Source organism: Orcinus orca, chromosome 1 (assembly GCF_937001465.1).
Source record: "Orcinus orca chromosome 1, mOrcOrc1.1, whole genome shotgun sequence".
Classification (NCBI taxonomy): domain Eukaryota; kingdom Metazoa; phylum Chordata; class Mammalia; order Artiodactyla; family Delphinidae; genus Orcinus; species Orcinus orca.
In genome coordinates this window covers 212177770-212188654 of record NC_064559.1, presented here as the reverse complement: position 1 = coordinate 212188654, position 10885 = coordinate 212177770, and the positions used below count along the sequence as shown (strand labels likewise).

Below are 10885 nucleotides of genomic sequence, written 5' to 3'. Positions count from 1 at the left end.
AAAGTTTGTTGTAATTCGTCCAGAATCTAGTAATAGCTGGAAGGCCTTGGAAAGGATCCAGCACACCATGTGGCCAGCAGGGCTCCACCTGTGACCAGGAGGTCAGGGCCCAGACGTGCCCAAGGATCAGCGCTCAGGGCTCACTCGTGGCTTGAACAGGGCCCGAAGTGGGGCTGATTCAGGTCCAGCAGGAGTCCTTGGGGTTTTCCTATTGTCTGTGGCCGGTCAGATGGGGGCCCGGCTGGCTGCCCCGTGCCCGAGGAGAGCTTCCCCGGTCCGAAGCCGCCTTCCTTCCCCTCCCGTCTAGGGTTGGGCAAGCTCTGGCCAGGCGTCAGAGGACTCTCCTGAGGATCCGCCTGGCCCTGGAGTCATCAAAACAACAGCTGGGCCTGGTGGGGGCGGGGAGGCCACCATGGGGAGCTCAGCTGCTGAGCCCACTGGTTCCTAAGGTGTGTCCCGGCTTCCCAGGCCTGCCCAAGCCCCACGTGGCCTCCAGCTGGCCCCGGGGACAGTCTGCCTCAGCTCCAGCTCTTCCCACCCACTCACAAAAGGAATACTTGTGGGAGGCTGTGGAAGGTTGACAGAGGAGCCTAGGGGTCTGCTGTAGGGGGCCAGCCATCAGGGAGGACGGTAAAGTGGAGGGTAGAGGCCCTGAGCTACTGGGTGGGTCAGAGGTGACCTCCACTTCGGGCAAAAAATTCTCTTTCTGCAAGTACCCAGGCCCCTGCCCCAAAAGAGCGTGCCTGGCCATGGGGGTGCACGTGCACGCGCGTGCCTGTGTGTGTGTGTGCGCGCGTGTGCATCGTGTGTGGGTGTACATGTGTGTGCATGTGAGGGCGTGCCTGCACCCCCTCTGTCTGCCGGCCCTCACACACCTGGGGGGGGCACTGTCCAGACCCCACAGGTGTAGAGTCTGGGCTTCGCAAGGTTCCCTGATCTGCCCAAGGCCACTTATTGATTCACAAAGCATTTCCTAGCAGCCCAGGTGCCTGCAGGCACACTCTGAGTGGTGAGCAGCTAGGCAGGGCTAGGAGAGCTGGCCCGTTCTGTCCCCATGGTCTGTACCCCAGGTGTGAGCCCGGCCCCACCCAGGCATGTGGGCCAGGCAAGGGGTGCTGGGCAGAAACTGAGCTGTGCTGGGTGGGCTGGGGAGGAACAGGCAGAGCCAGCCCTGTGCTGACTCTGGGGACTGAGGCCCCTCCCCTTGCCCCATGGTCCCACCCCCACCCCGGGGACTCCCCCCAACCAAGGTGCTGACACAGTTCTGTCCCTCCCTGCTCTCTCTTTCCCTATGTAAGCCTGCCTGAACCCTGCTTGGGGCTAGGACAGGGCATGAGGGTCACCTCCCTGTTACAGAAGGTTCCAGCACAGGGAACCCAAACTAGGGAGGGGTCCCCCCTCGGGAAGGGCACCACTGTTCAGTTCCCTGCACAGGCTGAAAACCAGGAGCACCTGCTGCCTGCCTGCCTTTCTGCCTCCCAGCTGTGCCCTTGGGCCTCTACTTCTTCGAGGCCTGGCATCAGTCCCCATCCTGCCCCTAGGCCCTCGCCTCCCCCATGAAGCCTGCCCCTGCCCTTTATGCCTCCCAGGCATCCTTGCTGCCCTCACATACACTGGCAGGCCCCCACCCCAGGGCTCTGGTACTTCCTCTAGCTCCTGCCCCCTGGTCTGACACGACCCCACCCTCCAAGGGGTAGATAAGTAGACATGCATCTTTGCAAACTCACCACTCCCCATCCTCGTTCTAGCCCGGCAGGGCTGGGAGGACAGGGGCTCTGCCCAGTGCCTGCACGTCCCCAGTGCAGAGCCTGTTGTGTGGCTGGGCCCAGCACACAGATAACTGATGAATGCAGATGGGGTGGCACCCACCCCCGTACCCAGGCTGCCCACCCCATCAGCTGTCTTCCCTGCCACCCTGGGTGTTGTTGGCTGAAGGACTGGGCAGGGTTCGTCTCTGGGGCCGCAAGGGGCAGGCCCGGGCCCCTAGGGAACGAGACGATGGGACCACCAGACCCCCAGGACTGGCCCTCAGGCCCTGGCACGTCCCTGACCACAAACAGGCAAGTCGAGCCTAGAAGAATGTGTGGGTGGGTGTCAGCCGGGGCCTCTGGGCCCTGCCGCTCTCAGCCACCCCTTCCCTCTGCTCCTGTGACTGTTGCGTGCAGTCAGGGGGCCTCGGGCTCGCCCACGCTACCCTCCAGGCCCACAGCAGCCGACCCCCACTTCTGGTTTCTGTGTTCCCAGCTGTGTGTGTGTGGGTGCCTGTGTAAGATACAACTGACACGAAAACCAGCATCACAGGCATCTCTGCGGGGCAGGGTGGGGCCGAGCCACTCTGCCTCTCGGACTCTCAGCTGGGGTCAGGGGTGGGGTCAGAGGCCCCGGGAGCTGCCCTTTTCCCAGGGGTCAACATGACCACAGTGAGCTGGGGACAAAAGGCCCTTCTTCTCTGCAGAGGCCTGGACCGTGTGGAGGAGGGCGCGTTCCTGCAGACCGGCGGGGAGCAGGGGCGGTGCCTTGGAGAGCAAACGTTGTCCCTGGGTTTTGTGGAGCCCTGTCCACCTGCCTGTGAACCGACAGGCAGGGTGCGCCAGCTCTGGGAAGTGATGCTTGGGGACTCCCGGACTGGGCCAAGGCCACAGGCTGCTCCCTCCTCCTGGTCCCCAGAACACAGGGCCAGGCAGGGGCTGGCCCCAGGGGAGGGAGGGGGCTGGGGCCAGGGCCGGATGTGTGCAGGACGCCTCCGTCCTTCTCTGCCCCCCCTGCCCCCAGGCCTGTCTTGCTTCAGAAAGGATGTTTCCCGGTCATTATATTTGTGCTTCCTCTGGCGTCTGTCTCAAGCCCAGCCCTGGCCCTGACCACTACACCCCTGGCTGACCCCTGTGTTCTCTGGGGACCCTCCATCTGCCCATGTCTCACCTCGGGGGGGGGGGGTGAGGAGACTCACCGTGATGCTGGCAGCAGGGGGTGGTGTGGCCGGCTGAGCCACAGAGCAGATCAGGGGACTGAGGGGGGCAGAGCTGACCTGGTGGGGGTGGGGTGGTCTCAGTTTGCAGGGGTCAGGCCAGAGCTCAGCACGAGCATCAGGTGGCCAAGGCAGGTGGCCGAGCTTGGCCAAGGCTAGGGAGAGGCCCTGGCTGACCACTCCCAAGGCCAGGCCCCCGTCCCTTCTCCCTCTGACGGAGAGGCTGGAGGGAGGAGGACGCCTGCTTCCTCGAGGGCTTGAGTCATGGCCAAGAAGAGTGGCTCAGTTTTTCCAGAAGGCCCCGTCAGCCCAGCAGCACAGCCGAGGTGTGACAGTGGGCCCACCGCTGGGCAGGAGTGGGGACCCACAGGGCAGATCCGGTGCTGCCCGCTCCCTGCTGGTGGGTGCCCATCGAGCTAGAACAGGAGCCAGGCCGTGTGGGCCGTCTGCACCTGGGTCAGCTCCCCGCGGGGCCCCTGGCTCTCCTCCAGCTGCCTCCGCTCACAGCCCCACCTCCGCAGCAGCCCTGCTCAGCCTCGAGTGCCGGAGGGCTGGGGGCCAGGCATGGTCCCTCTGGGTGGTACACCCTGAACTTTGGGGGTTCGAGCCCATTGCCGCCCCCCCGGGGCCCAGGCGGAAGCACCAGGCAGTTTCTGGTCCCAGCCGAGGCCTGAGGTCTGTGGAGCTGAGCCAGCCCCAGCACTGCCAAGATTCCCGGCGGGGGGGTGGGGGGTGGGACGGCGGGGACACAGTTCTTGCTTGTTCCTGCCCCAGCTCCTCAGGCTTAGCTGAGCTGCTTCCTTTTTTAGGCAAAGTCAGAGCTCCAGTCTGTCTCCCAGCCTGGCGTCTCACCTGCCAGAGGGAGGAAGGAAAACCATTGAGTCCCATCCGTCCTCCCTGCTGGGCATCCTCCTGGGGAGGGGGGAAAGGGAGGGGACATCCTGGCAGAGATGGCCCTGCCTCCTCCCCGTGGGGGACCTGTGCCCCCCACCCAGCTGCACAGAGAGGAGTGGCTGGGAGGGGGCGGGGGTGACCCCACAGGAAGGCATCTTAGGAGGGAGGGGGGCAGGGCTCTCCTGGACCTCACTCCTGCCCACGGGACACTGCCCCATCTTGCCTAAGGGCAAGGAATCTGCCCTGGGGGCACTGAGTGTCCCTCAGGATGTCCCCTGCAGCCAACCACCTCTGCTCTGGTCTAGCCAGGATCCCAGATGCGTGCCTCCTGGTCACAGTGGAGGGTTTCCCCAGTGGGCTGCTTGGGGGGTTCTGTCCTCAGTCCTGGAGTTTGGCCTCAGCCCTGGGCCCCTCATTGGGCAGGGCCCATGGGGACAGCGGTATGCCCAGCATGATCACACTGGACAGGCCTGAACCAGCCATCCTCAGCTCCTATGCCTCTTCCTCTAAGAAGCCAGGTGAGGTGTCCCCCCGGAAGCTCCCCTTGAAGGTCTCAGGCTTCTTTCCTCTCCCGACGCCCTGTCTCCTTTCTAAGTTCCACCCTCCTAATCTCTGTTGGTCATTCCTTGGAGGAACATGTCACAGCTCCCATACACCTGTCCCTCCCCAGTCTCTGTGGCCAGAGCCTGGGACTTGTTGGGGGGACGTTGTTTTTGGTGTCACCCACACACTCTCATACCCCCTGGGGCTCTCTTGGGCTTGGCTTCAGGGACTCCCAACACTGCGGAGCCAAGGGCAGCGGGCCTAGGGATGACCCAGCTTGGTGGCTCCCTGCTCGGCTCCTGGCTGGGGGCTGGGGGCAGGGGGTAGGGGACAGGGCTGACTCCAAGGCCTTACAGCCGGAAAGGGAGACCGCAGTGTCTGTGTGTGCGTGCCACCCGCGTGTGCCTCGGCGGCATCCCGGTGAGTGCCGCGTGTCGCCGCACGTTTGGGCCCTTTGTGCGCGCGCCTCCCCGGAGCCGGTGCTCCTCCGCACGCGGGGTAGCGCGCGCGCCAGGGCGGGACCTCGGGGCGGGGCCGCGGTGGGCGGGGGCTCCCGGGGGCGGGCTCCGGGGGCGGGGCCCGGGTCCGACCCGCTCGGCCGCGCGCCCCGCAGCTCAGGAGCGAGCGAGCCACGAGCGGAGGCAGAGCATGGCCGTCCCGTCGCGCGCGATGCTGCCCTGGACGGTGCTCGGCCTGGCCCTGAGCCTGCGGCTGGCGCGGAGCGGCGCGGAGCGTGGTGAGTGCGGCGGGCGGCCAGGCCGGACTCAGGTCCCAGCGCCCCGCCCCCCCCACCATGTCCGCACCGAGCCACGCTCTCCTTCCGCGGCTGTAGGGCGGGGGCAGCTGGCAGGGGACCACACCCACCTGCGGCGCGGGCCCTGCCGGCAGCTCCGCGGGATCTTGGGGCCTGGACGGGGAGGGGGAGGGACCTGTCGGGGAGGCTTGTCCCTGCCTCAGTTTCCCTTTCCTTGGAGTGACCATTAATAGAGGGATGGTGAGAGGGTTGGCGTCGCCCCACTGGGTTGGGGGAAACTGAGGCCGCAAGGCCGGGACCAGAACCGAGACACCCCAGGCCGCTGTCTGCTCATGACACAGTGGCGAAGGGCCCCATCTGCCCCCCGGGGTGCCGGGAGGAAGGGGGAGGCCTTGGAGGGGCATATAGGGCCCTCGGGCTGCTGCAGCAGGTAACCTGCTTCCTGGGTCCAGGTGGAGCAGAGGATGGGGGCCAGGGGAGGGGTGACATCATCTGTAAGTGGGGTCAGGACTCCAACCAGGACTCCGGGCTGTGGGAGCGGCTGCAGTCAGCGCTCTGTTCCCCCCATGCCTCCACCTCTGCCCCCCACACGCCTCCACCTCTGTCCCCAGTCTCCCCAGCTGCCTCTGTGCCCCCACCGCACGCCCCACCGGTTGCTTTACCTGGAGGCTGAGCGGTGTAGGCTGCTTCTTGAAAGCCAAGCCCTGGTGGCCCAGACCCATCCACCCACCACTCCTGGGGGCTGGGCTGGGTCCAGCCTGCGCAGAGTCTGCTGAAGACAGGGAGGGTGTGGGGGCTTGGAGGGGTCAGCTCTCCTTTGCAGACAAGACAGGAGCCCAGGGGGTGCCCCAGGCATGCGGCCAGGATGCAGAGTTGGAACTGCTGAGAGCGTGGACCCCTCTTGGCTTAGGGCCCCTCTCCCCCGGGTGCCACCCCAGGACGTTTGGGGTGTGGCTGAGCAGGCTTTCAGGGCTTTCTTGGGTGAGGGCAAGCGCCAGCTTAGGGAAGGCTCAGGCCCTGGGGGTTCTGACCTGGGTGTGCGGCTGTCTGGGGGCCACCACCTGGGGCTGAACCCTTCCCTCTCCCCCAGGCCCCCCGGCATCTGCCCCCCAGGGGGACCTGCTGTTTCTGTTGGACAGCTCGGCCAGCGTGTCTCATTATGAGTTTTCCCGAGTTCGGGAGTTTTTGGGGCGGCTGGCGGCCCTGCTGCCCCTGGGCCCTGGGGCCCTGCGTGCCAGCCTGGTGCACGTGGGCAGTCGGCCGCACACCGAGTTCCCCTTCGGCCAGCACAGCTCAGGCTCGGCCATCCAGGACGCCATACGCGCTGCAGCCCAGCGCATGGGTGACACCAACACTGGCCTGGCGCTGGCATATGCCAAGGAGCAGCTGTTTGCCAAGGCGGCGGGGGCCCGGCCGGGGGTGCCCAAGGTGCTGGTGTGGGTGACAGACGGCGGCTCCAGCGACCCCGTGGGGCCCCCCATGCAGGAGCTGAAGGACCTGGGCGTCACCGTCTTCGTCGTCAGCACTGGCCGCGGCAACCTCCTGGAGCTGTCGGCCGCCGCCTCGGCCCCCGCTGAGAAGCATCTGCACTTTGTGGATGTGGATGACCTGCACATCATCACCCAGGCGCTGAGGGGCTCCATTCTTGGTAGGTGGGAGGAGGCGGAGCCCGGGGAGCCCCAGCGGGGAACTCAGGAAGAGGGCCAGGTGAGCCTCCAGGAGGACCTCACATGCCTGGAGCAGAGGCCAGGGCTGCAGGGACAGGGGTGCACACGCGGCTTCTCCAGGGACACACTCCAGCCGTTCACCCCAGGTGCCCCCCAACCTGGGCTGAGGCGGGACAGAGGGGCAGGCTTGAGTAAACACCTCCAGGTGGGGCTCTCTGCTGGAGAGTGGGGGACTTGGTGTGGGCTGAGGGACTCAGGTGCTGCATCTGGTGGAATGTGTCTACCTGGAGAGGAAGTGTAGGAGGTTCCAAGCCTGGAGACTCTGCAGAGGGGCCCACCAAGCCTGGAGGGAGGGGGAGGGCCAGGTCAGGAAGGGCCGAGACTGCCCCCCAAGAGCTAGGGGCGAGGGCAGCCGCGGAGGGGTTGGAGTGGGACTGCACTGCAGGCGGTTGTGGGGATTGCTGGAGAGGAGGCCGGACCTTGGAGGGCCCGCTGTGGGGGCTAGCAGCTCCCCTCCGAGTTTCTTGTGGAACGCCCTGACCCAGCTAAACCTGGTGGGAGAGGGAGCTGGTGTTGAAGGGCCTGGCCACTGGCAAGGTTGGCTGTAGCCACTGAAAAATGCCAACGACCCCAGGGTCCTCCCAAGTCTCCACCTGTGGTTAATCGTCCACCTGAAACCGGAAGGGGTTGAACTGTGGGTTGGAGGGAGGTAGAGTGTCCTTCCGAAGATTTACTCCAGGACACCTGGCCCTGGTGGCCCCTGGATCAACCACTGTGGCTGAGCCTGGAGGCGACAGCAGGAGAAAGGGCAAGCAGCTGGACAGGAAAAACCCAAGGCTGCAGGGCAGTGAGGCAGTAGGGCGGGGGCTCCTGGGAGTGGGGGCAGGGTCTGAGTGTGGGGGATGGGCGAGGGGCGTGCCAGCCGGGCAGCTGCACACCCAGCATTAAAGAAGGCAGCATGGGGTCCCGAAGGGCTTAACCCTGTCCAGACATTTATCAGCTTCACCCCCCCGCACCGTCACTCAGACGGCCCTGTGGTGCTCGGCATCAAAGCCCAGGAGTAACACACGTTTGGGGGTCCCACCCTGGAGTGCTCCCAACACACTCTCCTGGGGACTGGACGCCGGCAGCACCCGAAACTCCAGGTCCAGCTGCTCCTGGGGTTGTCACATCTCTCCTGCACCTCGGGGCATTCTCCAGTGGCTCCCCGTCTCTTGGCTGTACCGTGGGCCCCGTTTTCCTTGACTGTTCGGAGCTGAGCTGACCCCGGACTCTGTGCTGGTCACTCAGGCTGGATGGGGGGCTGGTCCTCTGTTCTCTGACATCGTGACATCAGTTTGGATCCTGCCACCTTTGAGGGGCCCTTGTCCAGGCCACTGGACTGGGTGGGAGGTGGCTGCTATACCTCCGCACTGGTTTGAGCCTGGAGCTGAGGCCAGGAGGGAAGCTCCTGACGGGGCAAAGTAGGGGGCTGGCTGCACTTATGTCCTTCTGCGGATCCTTAGCATCTGGTGGGTGTGGCCGGGGCTGGCCTGGCGCCCCGCGCCCTGCTCCCCGCCTCTGGGTGTCTTCCGGGAGTCAACAGTCAGTGCCCCAGGGTCCGCTGCGAGGAGGCATCTCTGTTCTCTGCCCTGTCCCCCCGCAGACGCGATGTGGCCGCATCAGCTCCGTGCCTCCGAGGTCACGTCCAGCGGCTTCCGTCTGGCCTGGCCGCCCCTACTGACCGCCGACTCGGGCTACTACCTTTTGGAGCTGGCGCCCAGCGCCGAGCCGGGAACGGCGCGCCGCCAGCAGCTGCCAGGGAACGCCACGGGCTGGGCCTGGGCCGCCCTGGACCCTGACACGGACTACGACGTGGCGCTGGTGCCGGAGTCCAACGTGCGGCTCCTGAGGCCACAGCACCTGCGGGTGCGCACTCTGCCGGGTGAGGCGGGACGCGGGGCCGGGCGGGCTGGGGGTGCCGGCGCGGCCGGGCAGGGCGCGGGGCCGGGCGGCGCGGCCCCCTCCCAGCTCACAGGCACTTCCCCCGCAGAGGAGACCGGGCCGGAGCGCATCGTCATCTCGCACGCCAGGCCGCGCAGCCTGCGCGTGAGCTGGGCCCCGGCGCTGGGCCCGGCCGCCGCGCTCGGCTACCACGTTCAGGTCGGGCCCCTGCGGGGTGGAGCGGCGCAGATCTTGGAGGTGCCCGCGGGCCGGAACAGCACCACGCTGCAGGGCCTGGCGCCGGGCACCGCCTACCTGGTGACCGTGACGGCGGCCTTCCGCTCCGGCCGCGAGAGGGCGCTGTCGGCCAAGGCCTGCACGCCCGACGGCGAGCGCAGCCGCGCCCCGCGCCCCCAGTCGCCGGGCGCTGGGGGCCGGGAGCCGTGAGCAGGCCGCGCCCGCGCACCCGAGGGCGCCCTTCTCCCGAGCTCGGTGGGTCTTGCCCCAGGGGTGGGATGCTGGCCGGCCTTTGTCCCGCGGGACCCCCGCGCAAGAGGGCGCCCTGCTCCGGCGTCGGCCCTCCAGGACGCGGCCTCGCCTGACCCTCCGCGGCAGCTCTGGCAGCGGCGCGTGCCCTCGCGACTCCCTCCCCTGCCCGGCCCAGAGCTTGGGCAGGATTTAGCGGGGAGATAGACAAGGAGTCAGGGTCCCGTTGAGAGCGTGAGGCCCGAGATGGCTCTGGGCCCAGGACACAGGGCGCCGGGGCGGCCGGGCCTCGCACTTGTATTAAGGGTCACACCCTCTGGTGGCAAAGGCTAGCGTTTGTTTGAAGGAGCTTGGTCTCCGTGGCAGCTCCGAGTCCCCTCCAGCCACTCAGGTCCTGGATGGGAAAGGAAGGAGGTGGCTCTGGCCAGGTCCTCAGAGGCTTCCTGGAGGGCGCAGGGTCTGGGAAAGGGGAGGGGAAGTGCTGGGAGTTGATCGTGTGGTCAGCAGCTGGGTGGCTGGAGGGACAGTCTTCACCGGCATGCTCAGCCGGCTTGGGGGAAGTGCTTGCTGGGAACAGTGGCCCTTCCTGCCTACCCAGGACCCCACTGGGCCCAGCCACAGCCACTGGGACGCAGATGGCGCCTTTTGGGAGGAATGGGACAGGAGCTTGGCATTTGGGACCCTGGAGACGGGCGAGCTTGTTCTTGCGGGACCCCAAGGCTGGAACTTGCAGGGAGCTTTCCCTGCTTCTGGCTGGAGGGCCTCCGGGCAGGGGCAGGGACAAGCAAGGTTCCCCTGGGTGCTGCACCCCAGCCATTCTCTGCAGGGCCTTCTGACCCCACCTCCTGTCACTGCTCTTATCCTGGGGCCACCAGGCAAGTCCCAAGGGCAGGCAGTGCTGCGCTCCCTCAGCCCCACCCCGCACCTCCTCCTCCGCCTGTGCTGACTCAGTGCTCACTTTGCCTCTTCCCCACTAACACCCCAGACTTTAAAATACAGTAAATCAGATGTAAACTTAGTCCTGCAGTCTCCTGAGAGTGTATTCCTTGTCAAAACACGCCAGCCCCATAAAAGGTTGCAAGTTAAAAAAAACGTCTTGGGTGGAGGACGGTTGGTACCCCGGCTGGTGCTGGAGAAGAGGAGGGCGGAGCCTCCCCCTCCCAGTGCTGGAACTCAGGCCACTGTGCCCCCTGCGGCCGCCCTGTGCATCTCCTCTTCAGAGAGCGCAGGCCCCGTTTCTGAGAGCATTGCTGGGACCTGGGCCTGATCCATCCCTGATGGGCAGAATTCCCCCTGTGGAGGCCTGCATCCCCCACTCCAATCCCCTGGGTGCTCGCGGGTCACAGCCCACGGGGCACCCAGAGAGGCACCCCCTTTCACGCTGCACCCCTGAGCCCAGCTTGCAGCGCACCGTGCGGGCGGCAGGAGAAAAAGCAGGAGGTGCTGGTGGAGCGTTTCCTAGTGGCTCAGTCACGCTAAAGACAAGTTGAGCTGTGAGCCCCTGCCCCCCAAACATGCCTCCAACCCCAAGAGGAGGCAGAGCAGCTGGAAGACGCACGCCCCCACCCCCTGGAAGAGGCTCCAGCCTCGCCTCCTCTCTGCTGGATGCTGAGGCCCAGAGAGAGGAGCCCCAAATCTACCTCCAGGCCAAGG

At 66.3% G+C, this 10885-nt stretch overlaps 1 protein-coding gene across 3 annotated transcripts; it reads left to right on the top strand.

The window, feature by feature from the left end:
* Positions 1-4957: 4957 nt before the first annotated feature.
* Positions 4958-10250, top strand: VWA1 (von Willebrand factor A domain containing 1). 3 transcript variants are annotated; one of them, XM_004272281.3, is made up of 4 exons: positions 4958-5138; positions 6247-6804; positions 8469-8747; positions 8856-10250. In XM_004272281.3, the coding sequence occupies exons 1-4, from the start codon at positions 5051-5053 to the stop codon at positions 9191-9193; spliced, it is 1263 nt and encodes a 420-aa protein (XP_004272329.2). In that variant the 5' UTR covers positions 4958-5050; the 3' UTR covers positions 9194-10250. The 3 variants fall into 3 exon arrangements, 2 of the variants coding, with proteins under 2 accessions (XP_004272329.2, XP_033288553.2); XM_033432662.2 differs by having other exon boundaries at positions 4973-5138; positions 8469-8731; positions 8856-9062; XR_004484628.2 differs by lacking the exon at positions 8856-10250 and having other exon boundaries at positions 4973-5138; positions 6642-6804; positions 8469-8607.
* The last annotated feature ends 635 nt before the right edge of the window (positions 10251-10885 follow it).